The sequence below is a fragment of the Pygocentrus nattereri genome, chromosome 25, assembly GCF_015220715.1.
Source record: "Pygocentrus nattereri isolate fPygNat1 chromosome 25, fPygNat1.pri, whole genome shotgun sequence".
NCBI classification, from domain to species: domain Eukaryota; kingdom Metazoa; phylum Chordata; class Actinopteri; order Characiformes; family Serrasalmidae; genus Pygocentrus; species Pygocentrus nattereri.
In genome coordinates, this window is record NC_051235.1 from 26,986,162 (window position 1) to 27,009,009 (window position 22,848).

Here is a 22,848-nt window from a genome sequence, read left to right on the forward strand (position 1 = left end):
CTGTGGCAGCAAACACTTGCGATCTGCCAACGGATTGCTGCCCAAGAGCAACGAGATGGCTTTGTGGGTCATGTCTGGTCTGCTAGCCAACGTAGGATCTGTGTTCCCCCAGAAAGTGAAATGATCGTGTGGGGACGTGTCCAGGCGAACATGAGGGGCCAAGAATACTGTGGCCTAGTGGAGCCAGTGCTGGATGGAGGTGCTTTGGCTGTGGCACGGACAGTAGCGAGGGTAAAGTATGGACGAATCCCTGTCCGCCTGTGTAATGTTCACCTGTATCCTATGTTTATAGGAAAGTTTCAGAAGCTGGGCAAGCTGTATGAAGTGCAACAAGCTGATGTCCATGTACAATATGATCTCCAGCTGGACGCTAGTTCAGCAGGCGTGGTGGAAGTGAGTGTAATCGAGACTGTTCCTGTGGGGAAGGGCACCCCCACATTTGAGGTGAGCCAGTTTGCTACCCGTTCGGATCTAACAGATCAGCAGCAGGTTGAATTAGGTCACTTACTCAAAGTGGACTAGTGTGTTTGCTCAGAACGAGGAAGAATTTGGATGCACCGATGCTATCCATCATAGCATACCTACAGGTGGGGCCTTTCCTATTAGAGAGAGGTTCCGACCTCTACCCCCTAAGATGTACCAAGAGATGCGAACATTGCTTGCCGACATGCTAAACAGTGGTGTAATTTCTGAGAGTTCTAGCCCTTGGGCTGCCCCAGTCGTGCTGGTCAGGAAAAAGGATGGAAATTGGCGATTTTGTGTAGATTACAGAAAATTGAATTCTGTCACTCTTAAGGATGCTTTTCCCATGCCCAGGATTGAAGAGACCTTGACTACCTTAACCCAAGCACAGTGGTTTAGCACTCTTGACCTGGCTAGTGGCTATTGGCAGGTGGGTGTACATCCAGATGATCAACCAAAGACTGCATTTGCTACACCATTAGGATTATTCCAGTTCCGTAGGATGCCTTTTGGATTGTGCAACGCGCCAGCTACTTTCCAGAGACTAATGCAGTATTGCCTGAGAGGCCAAGTAGCTGAATTTCTGTTTGTTTATTTAGATGATATAATTGTGTATTCCGCGGACTTCTCTCTGCATTTACAGCACCTGGAACAAGTGTTTGAACGCCTCAGTTGGTATGGATTGAAGCTGAGGCCAGACAAGTGCAACCTGCTCCAGAAGCAAGTTAAGTTCCTGGGACATGTGGTGGATGGGTGCGGTGTACGTCCCGACCCGGAGAAAATTGCTGCTGTCCAAGAGTGGGCTGTTCCTACAACCATCAAGGAGGTGAGGGCATTTTTGGGACTTGCTGGCTATTATAGACGCTTCATTGATGGGTTTGCTAAGCTGGCACGGCCGTTGAATTCACTGTTGGTAGGTATGCCAGTGGACAGAAAGACCTCCCATCGCCAAATCAGTTGGACACCTGCATGCCAAAGCGCATTTGAACAGTTGAAACAGCATCTTACTGAAGCTCCTATCTTGGCTTATGCAAACTTTTCAGAACCTTTTATTGTATACACTGATGCCAGTAATCAAGGATTGGGGGCAGTTTTGTCTCAGATGCAGGGTGGCCGTGAACGTGTCATTGCATATGCGAGTCGGAGCCTTCACCCAAGTGAGAAAAATGATGCCAATTATAGCTCTTTTAAATTGGAATTGTTAGCACTGAAGTGGGCAGTCACTGAGAAATTCCATGATTATCTCACGGGAGCCAAGTTCACCGTCATGACTGATAACAACCCTGTGGCTCATTTGCAGACTGCTAAGCTGGGGGCCACTGAGCAATGGTGGGTAGCCCAATTGGCCAGCTTTGATTTTGAGGTGAAGTACCGGGCGGGTCGTGAAAATGGAAATGCTGACGCACTATCTAGATTCCCTTGTGTCAAGGTTCCCCCAAGTGTGGGGGTGATGGCAGCTGAACTGCAGGAGGCCTCTGGCGAAACAGAGATGCCCGTGGAAGCTGTGGACTGGCAGCATGCCCAGGAGCAGGATGATGGTGTGCGTATCTTGAAATGGTATGTAGAACAAGGAGTTTTCCCCACGGCTGCTGAGAGGAAGGCTCTGCCAAGAGTGTCACAACAGTTGCTCCACCAGAGACAAAAGTTGCAAAGTAAGGATGGACTCTTGTACAGGATTGTTATTGACCCCTTCACTAATGAGCCCTATTCCCAGATTGTCTGCCCAGTACGGTGGTGGAAAGAGGTTTGGTTGCGGTACCATGAGGCTGCTTCGCATAAGGCGGCACTTCTATTGGCCCCAAATGGAGGAAGAGGTGAGAGGGTTCCAGTCCGGGTGTGTCTCTTGTGGTCTGCAGAAAGGTAATATGGAGCTTAAGGCCCCTTTGCACCCATTTCTGTGTCTTTTCCCTTAGAGGTGATAGCGCTAGACTTTCTGTCCTGAAGTAGGCCAACAGATACTTACCAGAATATCTTGGTAGCAATAGACATGTTTACTCGCTATGCATGGGCGATCCCAACAAGAGACCAAACAGCTAAGACTACAGTAAAAGCTTTGTGGTTGCATGTGATCCAGGCATTTGGGTGTCCACTAAGATTTCATTCCGATAGAGGGCCTAATTTCGAGTCTGCACTTTTCCAGCAGCTATGCGAGGCTTATGGTATAACCCGAAGTAGGACCACGTCATATCATCCAGCTGGGAATGGTAGAGTAGAGCGCATGAATCAGACCCTGCTTCATATGTTACGTACACTAGAGGTGCAGAAGCAGGACAAGTGGCCAGAGTTTCTCCCTGAATTGCTTCAAGCTTATAATAATACTGTCCATAGTGCTACTGGTTTTACCCCGTCTTATTTGATGTTTGGTAGGGTAGTTCGTACCCCAGTAGACACAGGCCTGGGTGTAGGACAGGGACAGCCAAGGAAGAGCTTGAGTGGGTGGGTACAGGATCACCACCAGAAATTGACCTGGGCATATTCTGTAGCTAAACGGAGAATGGATGAGGCAGCAAGTCAGTCTAAGCAGCAGTTTGATCGCCGTGCTAAGGCAACCCCTTTACTTCCAGGCCAGAGAGTTTGGGTACGGGACAGGAATAGACAAGGGCGAGGGAAGCTGTGTGGTTGGTGGAGTCCCACTCCTTATGTTATAGTTGAGTCAATTGGAGAGACTGGGGTAGTATATAAGGTGAGGCCGGAACAGGGAGGACCAGAGAAAACACTCCATAGGAATGCCTTAAAACAGCATTTGTCTAAGCCCAGTGGTCCTCAACAGAGCCAGCAGGAGGAAAGGGAAACGGGGGCTGACGGAGGGTTTATTCCTTATAGTGTTTGGACTGCAACCCCGAATGTACCTGATGAGGTTTCGGCCAATGTTCCTGTTCGCCGTTCCACTCGTACTAATTTTGGACAGAGACCGGTACGTTATAGAGAGAATTCTTAATTATAGCAGGGACTGCTTATGTTTTAGCGTGGGGGGGTGTTAGACGGGTCAAAAAAGTGTTATTTTTCTTGATTTATCTTTAAAATGCATTTTGGATTTGTGTTTGTGTGTATTGATATGTTTTTAGAGTGTTTGGTTTTACTTAAATTTTTCGTGTGGTGTGCTGTGTAATTTTGGGTGTTTTTGATTTCTTTTGGGGCCGTCTGATTATCTCCACCTGAACCTAATAACTGTCTCTTTAATTAGCCTATCAGCGTGGAAAGAGAGCGCGGGTGCTCGGCACGACTTTTATAGGAGGAGAGAGAGATCCAGGGAAGGAGAACAAAGGACCCAGGGGGGAGTAAAGATTGGTGGCACAGGTGTGCTGCGGGAGTGGACAGCGCAGCAGAGGCGGAAGCAGCCGGGAGCGTGGCTAGAACGCCAGCAGGATTCGGCGCAGCATTAGCCGGCAGTAGGGGCTTGGTCCGAGTGGCGCGTGAGTGCAGCGGCTGGCAGCAGATTCAGGAGGAATTGCTGGAGCGTGTGCATGCGGTGACGTCAGCGGCGGCTCAAAGGGAACGCTGGATACAAGACCGAGGGTCATCCTATACACCACAGGCGTGTTGCTGCAATTTCTGGGTAGTGGTTTCGATCACTACCCGGAACTGTCCACTAGGCTAATTTAAACCCAAGCTTGAGTGCACAAAGGACATATTACTGGTCAGTCTTTTCTTCTATTTTGTCCTAGAGTGGCGTGGTGAGACTCAAGGGAGCCGTGTCTACATCCCCCTGGTTGTTATGGACTTCTCTCATTGAAACAGTGAACTGGACTTTCTTTTTTTTAGTTCCTGTGCATTCTTGGTTCCCCTTTGTTGTGTTTTTGGTTTATTTAGTATTATTTTTTTGTTTTGCGCTTTTGTTTATTTATTTTTCTGTTTTGCTTCTGTTTCCATTAATCTATCGCAACGACTTAGCTTTTAGTGTATATATTTGCCCAAAGTACAAAATAAAACATTTCTTGTTTGAGTACGCTGTCTCCTGTTGGGATCGCTGGCTCATACTCTGTTCCCTCCCAAACGAATTTACTATTTCTTTACTAGTGTGGGTGAGTCGTGTGGAGTTTGGGTTAGATTGGGCGCTGGTTGTACATTTTTCTCTATCTCAATGGTTCCTAGGAGTAGTAAATGTTAATAGTAGATTTTAAGTGTTCTAGATTGTTTTAAAATACTCTTCCCAGGGGCTATGTGATATTTTGGAAGTCCCTGGTTATTTTAGGAATACATACATGGTTTAACACTACCTTATATTTAACTAACCCACGCGACAGATGGGTTAAATGCGAAGGTGAAATTTCCCTGTTGTGGGACTAATAAGGGTCACTTTGTAGGGGCTACTACTCGCGACTGGAGCGAATCCGCAACGGACAGGCGTTAAGTCACTCAATGGGGTCTAGCCCTTTAAGAGACTCGGGGGGGGGGGGCACTAGTTGGAAGTAGTTCAGTTGTTTTGGAAGCGAGTGAAGTTTCGTTTTTGTCTCGTTAAATTAAAGTTTTCCCTCCGCGGGATTCTCCACTAACTTGAGCCTCCTTACTTCACGACCCGCTTCAACTTAATCTTAATATTAATCATGTCGGTTCGCAATGATTTCTGGGCAAGTTCTGCTGCTTAATTTGACACTGGTGTTCGCTCAGTTCCTCTCCCCTCTGAGGACTCATCTAACCTGCTTCACATCAGTAAATAGCGTAATGGAACAGCTCTTAAGATGGTGCTGGGAATCCCCCCCAATCGGAACTGATGAGCCCCAGTGGAATGAAGTGTTAAAACTGGTCCTGAAATGGGGAAGAAGTCAAAGTTGTTTTATGTATTATTAACATGGCATCTCATCCAGAGATAAACACAAAGGCCGAACCACAGCTGATCTGAGGACAGCTGAGATACAGTCACTGCTGATTGGGTGGTCTCATTACTGTTTTCACATTGAATCTCATAAAGCCCATCATGAACTCCTGTGGGCCTCAGTGTCTTCACACTAGCTACAAACATGTGCTGATAACAAACCAGCTTTGGGCAACTGCAGATAGAAACAGTTGCTAATCAGTGATTAGAGGACTGAGAAAGCGTCCACTGTTAGAAATAAAGGTTCTGTACAGGTACATATTTTTTGTAGAGGTACGAACAACATACATGTACCTTCAAAGGTACACCAGTGGTTTTAAGGTCCGGTTGTGCACCTTTAATAAGTTTTAAGAGTGTGTGTGTGTGTGTGTGTATGTGTGTGTGAGAGAGAGATGATTCATGGCATTTGGAGTCAATACCATATGCAATATCATTTCCGTGGATTATGGTTCAGTTATGTTCCCTGACTAAAGGTACTGAGGTGTACCCCTGAGGGTACCACCCCGGTGACACTGACAGGTTCGTACCTCTATTTCTGAGAGTGTGATGTCGATCGTAATTGTTTCGACTGGCCGTGACACGGGAAGCAGGACTGACACAAAACAAATGGTAGATTTACTTGTAGATAAAAACTTGCAACAGAAGACGTGCATAAGGAGTTAAGTGCTCTTTCTAAGTGTGAAGCTATGGCCTAAACTCCATCCACACTGAGGAGTACGAGCTCTGAACTGCACTTACAACAAAAACTCACATCACATATGTGACATATGGCCACTAAGACACTTATATCAATGCTATTGGCTGCTGAGGGAAACATACAGAACGCATCATGAGATAACATTAATACAGAAGGCAGATGTTTGGCTAGATAACTGCAAAAAATCACTACCACTACAGTCTCTTGTGTTTAATAGATGTTTTACCCCATTTGATTTGATTTGCTTGGTTAGGCTGTGGCCCTGAGTGGCTCTAATGACTACTGGCAGTTACCCAAAAAAACCTTTGGTAATTTTACCAACTAGTTTGGTCCTGTTCACTGGGTTCATGCATCCACAAGCAAAAACAAACACTCACACAAGCTGAAAGGATATTTGTGGTGATTTTTCCTGGTTTTGTTCTTTATATAGTTTTTACTGTGATGAGAATAAAGTACTTTTCGCTGGTCTTAGTAAACCACATGCGTGCCTCAGTCAGAGCACTACAAGCTATTCAGAACAAAGTGAGTGAAATAGAAGTAGCTCTGCAAAACTGTGCTGCACTAAATCTTCTCTTAGCAGAGAGAGCAGGTGTGTCAGGTTGTAGGAGGTGAGTGCTTCTGAATTTATGCTTCCAATGCCTCAAGATCCAAGACACCTCTGACGGTATAAAAGAACTGCAGGAAAACCAGAGTTGAGATCCTTCTGTGTTTGTGGACAACATTACTGTCAGTTGTGACTCAGTGATCGCTCTGAGAGGTGTTGTTATTGATGCGGAAACTATTCAGGCTGTGACTCACTATGAGAGTTTTGTATTCTGATTATAAGATCAGCTATATTTTTATATTAATTCAGTATTTAGCTTTAAACAAACAGCATTAACTTTCTGTCTGGCAACAAAGTATAATCAGCAGAAGGCGTATAACCTGACAAGCTGACAGATCTTTTTAAAGAAACATATAGGGGGCAGATATTTCCTGCATTTCGCCACACAGGAAATCAGACAACGTCTGAGCGTCTGTGGTTTATGGTCATTCATTGAAATGAAGTCATCAACGTCTAGAAATAGAGCTTCTGTCCTGATCTTATAGTTTACGCATGAAGGCTACATGTTCTAGTGTTGTTCTTAAGTATCACGTTACAAAATTCATATTTGATGAAGTTTTGCTCTGTAACCAATCAGAAGCTTTATATTATAATTTCCCCATCAATACAATTATACATCATAGAATCTGTAGCTCTCAGTTTGGAGCTTTAACCATTTATTTTGGACCGAAAAGAGACGAACAGAGTCTAGAACACTCGGTTGGTATACTGATGGATGCTGGATGTCCTAAAAAGTTCCCCTGCAGTTCTATAGGAAACTCAGTGCTGGAGGGACGTCAGCACTCGAGGGGTGTCAGACCTTTTCTGCATCAGGGTTTTTTTTCAACAACCACTTTTACTTCTTCTTCAGACATGATTTCACTGCAGTGAACAGTTTGACTCCAGTGTGGGTTTGAAGCTCCTCTGTCCACTGCTGTCCACTATGGTGGAACCTCTTTTGGTGCTATACACACTCACCGGCCACTTTATTAGGTACAGTTTGTTCAGTTTGTTACCTGTTCAGTTGCTTGTTAACACAAATAACTAATCAGCCAATCACACGGCTGCAACTCAGTACATTTAGGCATGTAGACGTGGTCAAGACAACTTACTGAAGTGCAGACCGAGCATCCGAACGGGGAAGAAAGGTGATTTAAGAGACTTTGAACGTCGCGTGGTTGTTGGTACCAGATGAGCTGGTCTCAGTATTTAAGAAACTGCTGATCTACTGGATTTTCACAAACAACCATCTCTAGGGTTTACAGAGAACGGTCCGGAAAAGAGAAAATATCCAGGGAGCGGTCAGTTGTGTGGACGAAAATGCCTTGTTGATGTGAGAGGTCAGAAAGGTCAGATCATAGAAAGGCAACAGGAACTCAAATAACCAACCAAAATCTCTGAGGAACGTTTCCAACACCTTGTTGAAAGTTTGCCACGAAGAATTAAGGCAGTTCTGAAGTGGCCAGTGAGTGTAGAACCGCTTTTTTCAAAGTTCTTTAACCCCTTAAAGGGCCAGGGACACAGTTCTATAGCCTAAGAATAACTCAGTAAGTTTGCATTGAAGTCCCTGTAGTTACTAATAAGTCTGGGGTTTTAAGGGGTTGAGGAACCTTATATAAGAGGTTCTCCATCATAGAGGAGGAGAATTCATCAGATGTTTCTAACTGATCACTGTGATGTAGCCAAACTCAATCGAAGTGGTTTGGTGTGAAATGGTTCTTTGTAGATAAATTTGCTTGCTCAGATTTCTTTGCAGTGGAGGTGATGGGAACCAGGATTCACCATGTCTAGAACAAAAATACAGCCATTTTATTTACTGTCCAAAACCGCCAGCGAACCTACTGAGTGTTTATATGTGACGTTGATGACGGTAACTTAGTGCTAAATCTGAAAGAAATGTTTTGTTTAGGTGATATTTTGCAGTACAGTGATCTACATGTATCTCTCCACCATTTAAAACACATGATTAAAGCTATTGGAAAACTGTGGCTCAGGCATCAGGCAGAGTTTTCACGTATTATTCTTCTGTGAGGGAGATTTAAAGGATATTAACCTCTTCAGACGTCTGGTTCCCTTCACTACCACTGTGAACACTTCTGACTTGGTAAGTTTTTCAGGAACGGAGCTTTTCACACCAAACTGCTCTGAATGACTTTGTTTACATCTGAACTATTTAATTATGCAGGAATTCTGAAAAAATAATTCCCATTCTATTAAATCACTCTTTAAAACCTTTGGCTTTACTAAAGAACCCTTGAAGAACCTCTTTTTTTAAAGGGTTTTTTTGCCCATCATCATTTGTGATTTCTTCAGTATCCAGAATATTTAATTACAGACTGATGAAGAATGTTTTTTTCTACACACGGTTCCTAGAACAGTATTAAATGAAAAAGATGTAAACAGGAGAAATGAACAGGAAGTTAAACTGCATGATTATTTCTGACTTCTGCTTTTTATCACAGTGAATGAAATGGAGGTGGTGGTGTGGCTGTGTTTCGCTCCTCTGCTCTGGTTTCTTGGTAAATGCCACGGTGAGTACTTATTATCATTTCACTGTCATTCAGGAGGCGGTTATATATAATATTGTTCTATATTACACTTCTGTCATCACATTGTTTACAGTTTGAAATCAGATACAGTGACATTCATTTCCCTTTTGAAGGAAATCTTGTTTTTCTGTCTGTTCAGTGTTTCTCTTCACTTTTACTGTCATTTTAAGATTTCAATTTTCAGTTATTGGCAGTTTGTCTCTTATCATTAATAAAGTGAGCTGGATCAAAACTAATGGCTGAATTAGCAAACTGTTCTGCTCAAACTTACAGCGGTTTGTTTTTCTTTTTCAGGGCAAACTCAGTTCATTTACAAGGATAGTTATGAATCAGAGATTTCCTGTGAAGGAAACAAATGGAAAGTGAGCACAAAGAGTAACAAGATTGACCCGAAGCGCCTGGTACAGTGTGACCGCATCCGGATTGACCTTGATGTTGATGATAACCTGGAATTTTGCAGTAATAAACCTCCACAGTCAAAGTGTGTTTGTATTCTAGTAGTAAAGAGTGGATTTGTTGCCTGTGTTAAATCTCTGGATTCTGGACTCCTTTTTCCATTCAAACCGTCTCCCAACGTCGTCTCTTCCTACATAGTCGCTGCTCCAAACCCACTCAGTGAGTAACTTTCATTCTCTGTATTATTGTTGTTAATTAATGTCTTACTGTCTCTCTAATGTTTCTCAGTAGTCTTGCGTTCTCATCTGCTCTGTTTAGAGTGTCACATGTCCTACATGTGTGCAGTAAGCAGGGTTGTGATGTGACGGAACGCAAGTGTTTGGAGAAAGACGTATCTGTGTTCAGTCCAAGTTACATGTTGTAAAAGCAGCTTTCAGAACACAATTACTTTTTACATTTAAGAGAATATTTTACCCAGAAATTTAAAAAGTATATAATATCTTTCAAATAAACACCATCAGTGCTTCGTAATTAACTACGTTAAAATAAAAAAGACTTGCTCTAAAGAAAAAACCCAAAAGGGCTTCTTTACAGCCACTGAAGTTCCTGCTAAAGCCTGACTAGACTGATAATCACTGTGATGATCAGTCATCAATCTGAGGGATGACTGAACTGAACAGTCAGCTCTGTTCACCAGTGATAAGCTTAGCTTTGGTCTTGTACTGGACTTCCATACATGCCATTACCTGAAAATCACACAGCTACTCACTGCATACTCAAATTTGAGTGTTTGTTATTTGGATGCGGTGGATTGTTGGCTTAAATGATAAATGGGCAGTGGAATTAAGGAGCAACACTAGACCGAAGGAAGTGGTAACACTCTTTTCTCCCTGCAGTAACATCCACACCTGAGGAAACATCTTCACTGACAGTACCTGAAGGTGGATCAGTGAGTTTAAACTGTAGTTTCACCTTCAGACAAGAATATAATGGGGTGCCATTCGTTGTTTACTGGATTAAGACTGTTGGAAAGAGCAGCACCTGTGTGTATTCTTACGATTATTCCAAGCATCGTTCACCTCAGTACGGTCACCACTGCGCTGTGCAAAAAGATCTGCTTAACAGACTCTCAAACCAAACCAAAGGACAGAACAGTCACAACATCAGGATCAGTGAAGTGATGGAGTCAGACAGCGGTCAGTACCTCTGTGCTGTACAAGTGGACCCAATTAATAAAAACACTGCTAAAGGAAACTGGAAGGTGATAAAAAGAGTTACAGTCAGAGTCCACAAAGACAAGAGACCACAGCCAACCAGGACCACCGTGACTCAGACAACTACTGAGGAGACAACAAAGAAAACTACTGAGAAAACAACAAAGAAAGCTACTGAGAACGGTAGTGGTGAGTCTGCATTGAACTGATTATAAGTATGTATCATTGGGGAAAATACAAATGACCTTCACTGTTCATCTTCTTTATCTTATCTCTAACTACTGAGGAGACAAGTGGTGAGTTCCATCTACAGTATAAGTGTGTAAAAGCAGCTCTCTATGATTAATGTATGCATAGTTATTGTATAGAATTTCATAAACTGTTAATTTTCAGTGTAAATTAGTTAATACATCCTCTACTGAACACACTAAAATATGCCGTTTTCCACACATTTTAATGATTCATTTCTATTAGATTTTCCACGTATAACATATTGAAATGAAATAAAGCCTAAAATATAAAGTATGCCATAACTTTCATGTTTAGATGTTTTTCCCCCAACATGTTCAGCAGTAACGGTATTAAAACCTGCAGAGGTTTGTCCCCTGTAGAGGGCGTGTTAATTTATTCACACTTATATCAATAGAACAATGTCATCTGACCAGGGATCGTATATGTGTATATAAATATACTTTATGAACTTTGTTCTTCTAGCTAGCTCGTAAGATACCAACTATCTTTTTGGAAAGAAGAAATTTCTGAAGATCCTGGTTGCTTTGCGCTATATTTGTAATGCGGAGCGAGGAGGCGGACGCACATGCTGAGATAAGCAACTTTTATTTAGGGGAAGTCCAGAGTCGAGGTCATGACAGTCCAGGTTCATATAACCAACACGGAGAGATCGATAGGCAGACGCGACGAAATGCACTCACGAAAAGACAAACCCAAACACTTCCAACAGGACATACAAACAATTCAAACAATCAGTGCATCTAACATCAAACAAAGACCAGCGAAAACAAAGGGCAAACACAGGGCTTAAACAGGACACCGGGAAGACGAGGGACAGGTGAAAACAATCAGAGGCAGAGTCACAAAACAAGGGGGCAGGACTAGGGATACCAAAACAAAGACGCACGTGGACTATCAAAAGGTAAACAAAAAGCACATGGGGGAGTGGGAGGAGCCAAGCATGACAGTATTAATGTTTATTAGTATGTATTTTAATAATAAATTGTGTTTTATGAGCATAAACAAACTCACTGCTGAGATAAACGGTGTTAAATAATGTTCACACATACAAACTCAGTCACACACAGGTTTATATAATATAACTAAGAATATAAACGTCACTTTTATCTGCTTTGTTTTACAGTATTTCTAATCACTGATACTGTGATGGTCGTCTGTTTACAGGTGTTCACCCTCTCATGCCTCTGTTTACTTCATGGCCCATATGTTTGTGTCTTCTGCTTTCTGTTTGGATCGCATTCGCACTCATAAGGAAAAAGGCCAGCACTGCACGAGGTGACCCTCCAGTATGAGTCTATATGACCTCTATCTGACCCTCTAATAAAGAGCTGTATGATTAATGAAGCTAATAATCTGGTTATATGTACTAATAATGTATGTTTCTCTACAGGATCTCAGGCTGTGCCGTTACAAAGGTAGACTGTGACAATAATGTTTAAGTTTAGGTCTTAAATGAACTTGATCACTTTCTTTATTGTCCCTCATTTCTTTTCCTGTCTCTGCTGCAGCCTCCAAAGTGGAGAAGCAGCTCCTGATACTGATGGTGAGATCTTAGACTTCATGAGTTTTCCTTTTTCTTTATAATTTTTAAATCTCTTAAAAAGCTCTCACTGGGTGATGGGTGATGTGTGCAGGTTCTCCGTATGCTGTGGGACGTGGTGAGGATCCATGAGGAATTCTACCAAGAAGATCCAGACCATGAAGAATCCACAACATCTGTTGATCTTCATGCAGCTGCCAGGCTGAATGATGGATCTGGAGCATCAGAGGACACCAAACATATTCATGATGAAGATTATCTGCTGTTTTTAAAGGGGTGAATTGTGACAACAGTGTTCATGTATATTAAATAGTCACACCTTTTGATGAGGAATCATCAAGAAATGTTCAGGAATGTTCACTAATCCGTTTTCTGTAAAGCTGCTTTGTGACAATTCCGGCTGTAAAAAGCGTTATATAAATAAACTTTGACTTGACTTCTTCATTTCATATAAATCTTCATTCTAATGTAGGGAATTAAAATCTATGTGTATCATCACATCGATTTAAAGCTGCTGCATGTGACTCTCTTTCATTGTGCAGCATAAAATCAAATGTTTCCCAGAAGGTTTCACAAATCGATGCTCAGGATTTTGTGGGTTGTCTGTCGTTTGAGGCACCTTCCATGAACCGAGTTCAGTTTATAGCCCATTACCTTTTTAAAAGCAATAAAGTGACTGTCATTGTTTTTATTTGTATGGAAAATAAAGGGATCTGTACTTTAACTTTAAACTTATTATAATTAGTACTAAATAATGTTCAAAAATACATAAAACATCTGTATCTACCTTCAATATGGTGAAATATGCTTTCTCACCTCACTGATATTGAAGTTCTCTATGATAAATATTCATTGACATCTTCCAGTAAAACCATCATTACACTGTTATTTGATTCATTTCCAAACAATTTAATGTTGAAGGAATTTTCCCTTCTAATACATTTAATTTAACAAAAAAATAATTTTAACTTGTATCCCAAATTTTAATGGGCAGCCCTTTTACCTAAACCTGTTTCCTCTCGTAAAACATTAAACATTCCATTTCTTATGATTTTTTCCGGAATTTACATCACCTGTTTGTTTTCTACAGAATGACAATCAGACAATTAAGCATTTTTTTCTGTTTTCTCAAAATTTTCTCTAAAATACAAAAAATTGCAAAACATTTTACTTTGTTTTGTGGATAAAAGCATTTAATTCATTTGTGTAGGCCACACCTCTGTATGTGCCTCGGCCACGCCCTCCCCAAACTCTCCGTTCTGGAGATTCAACAATGGATTCAACAATTTAGTGACTCACAAGTTATGAACTTATGTTGAAAGTTAATCTGAAATTCTTATTGGACAGTTTGCTGTAGGGTGTTTCAAGATTTTGAACTTTTGTTCAAATTACAGACATGAATTTTTCATCTCCCAGAAATCATTAGCTCTTCTTTGAAGGCCTAGAAGGATCTGAGGGTTCTCTTCTGTTATTAGGACTTTACATTTAGTTCCTGATCCATTTCTCTGGTGTCCGTTTTAGAGAAAACACTGCACCACTTTCTCTGAAATGAAACTGAAACCCTGAATATTGACCAATATTGATATCGACCCTGATCCTGTGTTTTGTCTTTAAAAGACACTAAGCTATTTTTAAACTATTAACTAAGCTATTTATTTAGCTATTTATTTAATTAAATAAAGTAATTATTTAATTCTTATAATGATTTTATTAGTTATTATCATTTATAACTCTTTTATTTGAAGCATTTTACTTGAGACGAGCTACTCAAAGTAGGCGATCATGCTAAAACTTCTCAGTCTCTACTACCTACAACATTACATCACCCAGTGTGAGCGAGCGCTGTTTCAGAGTAGACTTGTTCTTAATTGTTTAAAATTTTAAGGGCCCAGGCAGGGGCTGGGCCACCTGCCAGACCAACTCTGGCCACCAGAGGGAGGCACAGAGTCACTCCACCTTGATTACAGATAATCAACTTTCCCTGTTCCTCCCCTACTTAAGGGAAGCCCCCTCACCTCCACACTCAGTCTTGGGTTCAAGAAAAGGTAAATATGGTAATTTGGTAAGCCCCTATTTTTCCGCTGTGTCCCCCTCTCCTCTCCTCTCCTCTCCTCTCCTCTCCTCTCCTCTTCTGTCGACTCCACCAGACCTAATCCCTGGAGCATCCCTCTCTGGCTTCTTTGGTTCATCCGACTGGGCTTGTCTCTAGTAACTTTCTCAACTTTTGAGAAAAAAGAGTAACATCCTGTCACTTCCTGTCTGTGTCTTTCCCTGTTTTTACCTTTGTTTATTTACCACGTGCCTTTGTTTTCTAGTGCCATCTGATTTTGTTGTTGTGTTAGCTCCTCCCCTCTCCTGCCGTGACTTCAGCCTTCACCTTTTCCTTGTTTCCTAGCCCTGCCCTCTCATGAGCGTCGGGTGTTCCTTGTCTTCTATTTAGTATTTATACCCCTGTGTTTCCATTGCTCACTAGCCACTTGTTTGATATTTGACATTGTTGTTGCATGTTCCAGGTTTAGGTTCGTGATCTTTGTGTTCGTGTTTGTGTTCTTGACAGCTTTTGTTTTCACTTGTGGAAGATGTGTAAAGAATAAATTAGACAATCATGGAAACATGATCTAAAGTGGATGGACTGTCTTGGATGCAGGCACTGCTGCTTATTTTGATGTACATATAAAGAATAATGAACACAGCTACCGGGTTAAGCCCACATGAGGTTCTGACTGGCCCTGCAATGAGACTCTTTCCTGAAATGTCTCCTTCCAGGTATGAGTAGGAATTGATGATGATCAAGTACTTAATGAAAAGCCATAGTATGTTAAGGACTATCCATTCACAAGTGCAGTGGGGTGCAGCGTCATTATTCCACCAATAAAAGACCAATAAAGGGACAATACTGAGTGATCCACAGTGGCTACTGTCGCTGTTTCCTGCAATTATGAATAACAAATAAAGAGAAAGAACTTTTACTCATGATAGTGGAGTCATTTTTGCCAAAGCTGTGTATTATGTTGATGGAACTTTTTATACTTTTCATCTAGGTGGATTCTGTTTATGGTTCACACAGAAAGCTCATACAGGAAGGACATGATGCTTCATACCGCAGTGACTGAGTGAGCTGAAACAAGAATAGGGGAAGACATCCACTCATAGGAAGCTGAGAGCTGAGAGACGGCAACTACACCAATTAGTCCAGCTAATTCAAACAGCCCACCAGTTACCTTCAGAGCTATAGGAGTGTTATTTGGCCACAAAAACAAGGGTATAAAACTATAAAGTCCCATTAGATCTTGCATGAAATCATCGAGTAACTGATCATGGTGTTTTTATTGATCCTCATGTTCATGTACAGGATCCTATCAGGATAAGGAATAGCCTCTCAGGATAATGAAGCTCTGATCATGACACCCCAACTGCTCCCCGGGCGCTGCGGATTGGGCTGCCCACCGCTCCGGGCAAGTGTGCTTACTGCCCCCTAGTGTGTGTGTGCTCACTAGAGTGTACGTGGTGTTTCACTGCACGGATGTGTTAGACGGGTCAAAAAAGTGTTATTTTTCTTGATTTATCTTTAAAATACATTTTGGATTTGTGTTTGTGTGTATTGATATGTTTTTAGAGTGTTTGGTTTTACTTAAATTTTTCGTGTGGTGTGCTGTGTAATTTTGGGTGTTTTTGATTTCTTTTGGGGCCGTCTGATTATCTCCACCTGAACCTAATAACTGTCTCTTTAATTAGCCTATCAGCGTGGAAAGAGAGCGCGGGTGCTCGGAGACTCTTATTTTAAAAGCGGACTTTTACAGGAGGAGAGAGAGATCCAGGGAAGGAGAACAAAGGACCCAGGGGGGAGTAAAGATTGGTGGCACAGGTGTGCTGCGGGAGTGGACAGCGCAGCAGAGGCGGAAGCAACCGGGAGCGTGGCTAGAACGCCAGCAGGATTCGGCACAGCATTAGCCGGCAGTAGGGGCTTGGTCCGAGTGGCGCGTGAGTGCAGCGGCTGGCAGCAGATTCAGGAGGAATTGCTGGAGCGCGTGCATGCGGTGACGTCAGCGGCGGCTCAAAGGGAACGCTGGATACAAGACCGAGGGTCATCCTATACACCACAGGCGTGTTGCTGCAATTTCTGGGTAGTGGTTTCGATCACTACCCGGAACTGTCCACTAGGCTAATTTAAATCCAAGCTTGAGTGCACAAAGGACATATTACTGGTCAGTCTTTTCTTCTATTTTGTCCTAGAGTGGCGTGGTGAGACTCAAGGGAGCCGTGTCTACATCCCCCTGGTTGTTATGGACTTCTCTCATTGAAACAGTGAACTGGACTTTCTTTTTTTTAGTTCCTGTGCATTCTTGGTTCCCCTTTGTTGTGTTTTTGGTTTATTTAGTATTATTTTTTTGTTTTGCGCTTTTGTTTATTTATTTTTCTGTTTTGCTTCTGTTTCCATTAATCTATCGCAACGACTTAGCTTTTAGTGTATATATTTGCCCAAAGTACAAAATAAAACATTTCTTGTTTGAGTACGCTGTCTCCTGTTGGGATCGCTGGCTCATACTCTGTTCCCTCCCAAACGAATTTACTATTTCTTTACTAGTGTGGGTGAGTCGTGTGGAGTTTGGGTTAGATTCGGCGCTGGTTGTACATTTTTCTCTATCTCAATGGTTCCTAGGAGTAGTAAATGTTAATAGTAGATTTTAAGTGTTCTAGATTGTTTTAAAATACTCTTCCCAGGGGCTATGTGATATTTTGGAAGTCCCTGGTTATTTTAGGAATACATACATGGTTTAACACTACCTTATATTTAACTAACCCACGCGACACCCGCCTTTTTTCTGGCGTAGTCGGCAGGATTGGGAGTGAAAGAGTGCCAGTTTTCCCAAAGGATAACAGTAAAAAAAAATTTTTCATACTGATGATGCCAGTGTTTCCAGGTGCCCCTTGGGTACCTAAGTTTAAAGGACCTGATGGTGATTTTATGTACTCTGATTGGAAAGAACAGGTACAAGGTTTGTTAGAGGTACAAGATCTTACAGAACCTAGGAAGGTGCAGATTCTAATGGGTGCTCTATCGGGAGAAGCAAAGCGAGAAGTAAATGTGTTAGAAGCTGGGGATAGAGATACAGCAGTGAAAATTTTCAAACACTTGGATAACTTGTATGCAGCTGAAGTACCACTTCCTGTCCTAAGAACACAATTCTTTAGTTGTAGACAGAGGCCAGGTGAGACTTTTAAAGCTTTTGTGTTACGATTGAGGGAACTTTTCTGCAGACTGCGGAGGCGAAACCTGGAGGGAGCCCTCACTGAAACACAGTTGAAAGACCAGCTGCTGTTGGGGCTAGAAGATGGACCGTTCAGACGGGCTTTGCAGACTTTTGCTCGGAGAATGCCTGCAGGGACCTTCGCAGACCTACACCAAGAAGCCTTACTATTGGAAACCGAATATGGGCCCAACAGGTATGATACGTCATGTTCAGTGATCCGTGAGACCAGTGCATCTCATTCTCGTCCACAACAGGCGGATTGGAGGGCGGAGCTGAAACAAGAGTTGCTGCAAGAAATGCGTGGCCAAATGCGCGAGTTGACCCAAGAGGTAATCAAAGAGCTGAAACCTTTGTGGTGTGAACCCAGCCCTAATGTTCCGCCTACTAGGGCTACTACCAGCCGAAACCGGGATCCGACACAACCAAATCAATGGGATGCTGATGGTAAGCCTATTTGTCGTCGTTGCAAGCAACCTGGACATTTTGCTAGGAACTGCAGGGGAACTGCTGTTGTAGGGCCGCATTTAAACTAAATTGCCCTGCTGCAGAGGTCCAAGCAGTGGGGCCCTTGGCTGAGACAGACCATAATAGGACCACAGAGACTTTTATTGGAAATTGCCCTATAGTAGAAATTCTGGTGGAAAATGTAAAATGTACAGGACTTTTAGATACTGGTTCTCAGGTTACTCTGATGCAACACCAAATGCTGAAGAAATATTTCCCTCAGTATCAGATGGGTAGAGCCCCTATTTTAACACTAAAAGCTGCGAATGGACTTGAAATACCCTATGTTGGCTATGCTGTTCTGAACTTCGAAGTCGCTGGAGTTCAGATCCCAGAACGGGGTGTTGTGATCGTTAAAGATGAATGTTCTACTTACCCAATGATTATTGGCATGAATGACCTGTCTGCATGCTGGAATGATCTCTTCCAGGAACGAGAGCAGCTGAAGTGGAAAAGAACCTCCCCCAGGAATGACAGAAAACTGTGGCACCAAACACTTGCGATCTGCCAACGGATTGCTGCCCAAGAGCAACGAGATGGCTTTGTGGGTCATGTCTGGTCTGCTAGCCGACGTAGGATCTGTGTTCCCCCAGAAAGTGAAATGATCGTGTGGGGACGTGTCCAGGCGAACATGAGGGGCCAAGAATACTGTGGCCTAGTGGAGCCAGTGCTGGATGGAGGTGCTTTGGCTGTGGCACGGACAGTAGCGAGGGTAAAGTATGGACGAATCCCTGTCCGCCTGTGTAATGTTCACCCGTATCCTATGTTTATAGGAAAGTTTCAGAAGCTGGGCAAGCTGTATGAAGTGCAACAAGCTGATGTCCATGGACAATATGATCTCCAGCTGGACGCTAGTTCAGCAGGCGTGGTGGAAGTGAGTGTAATCGAGACTGTTCCTGTGGGGAAGGGCACCCCCACATTTGAGGTGAGCCAGTTTGCTACCCGTTCGGATCTAACAGATCAGCAGCAGGTTGAATTAGGTCACTTACTCCAAAAGTGGACTAGTGTGTTTGCTCAGAACGAGGAAGACTTTGGATGCACCGATGCTATCCATCATAGCATACCTACAGATGGGGCCTTTCCTATTAGAGAGAGTTTCCGACCTCTACCCCCTAAGATGTACCAAGAGATGCGAACATTGCTTGCCGACATGCTAAACAGTGGTGTAATTTCTGAGAGTTCTAGCCCTTGGGCTGCCTCAGTCGTGCTGGTCAGGAAAAAGGATGGAAATTGGCGATTTTGTGTAGATTACAGAAAATTGAATTCTGTCACTCTTAAGGATGCTTTTCCCATGCCCAGGATTGAAGAGACCTTGACTACCTTAACCCAAGCACAGTGGTTTAGCACTCTTGACCTGGCTAGTGGCTATTGGCAGGTGGGTGTACATCCAGATGATCAACCAAAGACTGCATTTGCTACACCATTAGGATTATTCCAGTTCCGTAGGATGCCTTTCGGATTATGCAACGCGCCAGCTACTTTCCAGAGACTAATGCAGTATTGCCTGAGAGGCCAAGTAGCTGAATTTCTGTTTGTTTATTTAGATGATATAATTGTGTATTCCGCAGACTTCTCTCTGCATTTACAGCACCTGGAACAAGTGTTTGAACGCCTCAGTCGGTATGGATTGAAGCTGAGGCCAGACAAGTGCAACCTGCTCCAGAAGCAAGTTAAGTTCCTGGGACATGTGGTGGATGGGTGCGGTGTACGTCCCGACCCGGAGAAAATTGCTGCTGTCCAAGAGTGGGCTGTTCCTACAACCATCAAGGAGGTGAGGGCATTTTTGGGACTTGCTGGCTATTATAGACGCTTCATTGATGGGTTTGCTAAGCTGGCATGGCCGTTGAATTCACTGTTGGTAGGTATGCCAGTGGACAGAAAGACCTCCCATCGCCAAATCAGTTGGACACCTGCATGCCAAAGCGCATTTGAACAGTTGAAACAGCATCTTACTGAAGCTCCTATCTTGGCTTATGCAAACTTTTCAGAACCTTTTATTGTATACACTGATGCCAGTAATCAAGGATTGGGGGCAGTTTTGTCTCAGATGCAGGGTGGCCGTGAACGTGTCATTGCATATGCGAGTCGGAGCCTTCACCCAAGTGAGAAAAATGATGCCAATTATAGCTCTTTTAAATTGGAATTGTTAGCACTGAAGTGGGCAGTCACTGAGAATTTCCGTGATTATCTCACGGGAGCCAAGTTCACCGTCATGACTGATAACAACCCTGTGGCTCATTTGCAGACTGCTAAGCTGGGGGCCACTGAGCAACGGTGGGTAGCCCAATTGGCCAGCTTTGATTTTGAGGTGAAGTACCGGGCGGGTCGTGAAAATGGAAATGCTGACGCACTATCTAGATTCCCTTGTGTCAAGGTTCCCCCAAGTGTGGGGGTGATGGCAGCTGAACTGCAGGAGGCCTCTGGCGAAACAGAGATGCCGTGGACTGGCAGCATGCCCAGGAGCAGGATGATGGTGTGCGTATCTTGAAATGGTATGTAGAACAAGGAGTTTTCCCCACGGCTGCTGAGAGGAAGGCTCTGCCAAGAGTGTCACAACAGTTGCTCCACCAGAGACAAAAGTTGCAAAGTAAGGATGGACTCTTGTACAGGATTGTTATTGACCCCTTCACTAATGAGCCCTATTCCCAGATTGTCTGCCCAGTACGGTGGTGGAAAGAGGTTTGGTTGCAGTACCATGAGGCTACAGGACACTCTGGGGTTGAGAAGACCCTGCTTCGCATAAGGCGGCACTTCTATTGGCCCCAAATGGAGGAAGAGGTGAGAGGGTTCCAGTCCGGGTGTGTCTCTTGTGGTCTGCAGAAAGGTAATATGGAGCTTAAGGCCCCTTTGCACCCATTTCTGTGTCTTTTCCTTTAGAGGTGATAGCGCTAGACTTTCTGTCCTTAAGTAGGCCAACAGATACTTACCAGAATATCTTGGTAGCAATAGACATGTTTACTCGCTATGCATGGGCGATCCCAACAAGAGACCAAACAGCTAAGACTATAGTAAAAGCTTTGTGGTTGCATGTGATCCAGGCATTTGGGTGTCCACTAAGATTTCATTCCGATAGAGGGCCTAATTTCGAGTCTGCACTTTTCCAGCAGCTATGCGAGGCTTATGGTATAACCCGAAGTAGGACCACGTCATATCATCCAGCTGGGAATGGTAGAGTAGAGCGCATGAATCAGACCCTGCTTCATATGTTACGTACACTAGAGGTGCAGAAGCAGGACAAGTGGCCAGAGTTTCTCCCTGAATTGCTTCAAGCTTATAATAATACTGTCCATAGTGCTACTGGTTTTACCCCGTCTTATTTGATGTTTGGTAGGGTAGTTCGTACCCCAGTAGACACAGGCCTGGGTGTAGGACAGGGACAGCCAAGGAAGAGCTTGAGTGGGTGGGTACAGGATCACCACCAGAAATTGACCTGGGCATATTCTGTAGCTAAACGGAGAATGGATGAGGCAGCAAGTCAGTCTAAGCAGCAGTTTGATCGCCGTGCTAAGGCAACCCCTTTACTTCCAGGCCAGAGAGTTTGGGTACGGGACAGGAATAGACAAGGGCGAGGGAAGCTGTGTGGTTGGTGGAGTCCCACTCCTTATGTTATAGTTGAGTCAATTGGAGAGACTGGGGTAGTATATAAGGTGAGGCCGGAACAGGGAGGACCAGAGAAAACACTCCATAGGAATGCCTTAAAACAGTGTTTGTCTAAGCCCAGTGGTCCTCAACAGAGCCAGCAGGAGGAAAGGGAAACAGGGGCTGACGGAGGGTTTATTCCTTATAGTGTTTGGACTGCAACCCCGAATGTACCTGATGAGGTTTCGGCCAATGTTCCTGTTCGCCGTTCCACTCGTGCTAATTTTGGACAGAGACCGGTACGTTATAGAGAGAATTCTTAATTATAGCAGGGACTGCTTATGTTTTAGCGTGGGGGGGTGTTAGATGGGTCAAAAAAGTGTTATTTTTCTTGATTTATCTTTAAAATGCATTTTGGATTTGTGTTTGTGTGTATTGATATGTTTTTAGAGTGTTTGGTTTTACTTAAATTTTTCGTGTGGTGTGCTGTGTAATTTTGGGTGTTTTTGATTTCTTTTGGGGCCGTCTGATTATCTCTACCTGAACCTAATAACTGTCTCTTTAATTAGCCTATCAGCGTGGAAAGAGAGCGCGGGTGCTCGGGGACTCTTATTTTAAAAGCGGACTTTTATAGGAGGAGAGAGAGATCCAGGGAAGGAGAACAAAGGACCCAGGGGGGAGTAAAGATTGGTGGCACAGGTGTGCTGCGGGAGTGGACAGCGCAGCAGAGGCGGAAGCAGCCGGGAGCGTGGCTAGAACGGCAGCAGGATTCGGCGCAGCATTAGCCGGCAGTAGGGGCTTGGTCCGAGTGGCGCGTGAGTGCAGCGGCTGGCAGCAGATTCAGGAGGAATTGCTGGAGCGTGTGCATGCGGTGACGTCAGCGGCGGCTCAAAGGGAACGCTGGATAGAAGACCGAGGGTCATCCTATACACCACAGGCGTGTTGCTGCAATTTCTGGGGAGTGGTTTCGATCACTACCCGGAACTGTCCACTAGGCTAATTTAAAC

General features: G+C 43.6%; 1 protein-coding gene across 1 annotated transcript; it reads left to right on the plus strand.

Annotated features, from left to right (window-relative positions):
• The first annotated feature begins 667 nt into the window (after positions 1-667).
• LOC119262426 lies at positions 668-12,942 on the plus strand. Its single transcript, XM_037534309.1, has 9 exons — positions 668-1,375; positions 1,763-2,276; positions 9,018-9,086; positions 9,399-9,719; positions 10,397-10,903; positions 12,131-12,252; positions 12,357-12,381; positions 12,475-12,509; positions 12,601-12,942. The coding sequence occupies exons 1-9, from the start codon at positions 668-670 to the stop codon at positions 12,784-12,786; spliced, it is 2,487 nt and encodes an 828-aa protein (XP_037390206.1). The 3' UTR covers positions 12,787-12,942.
• Positions 12,943-22,848: the final 9,906 nt, after the last annotated feature.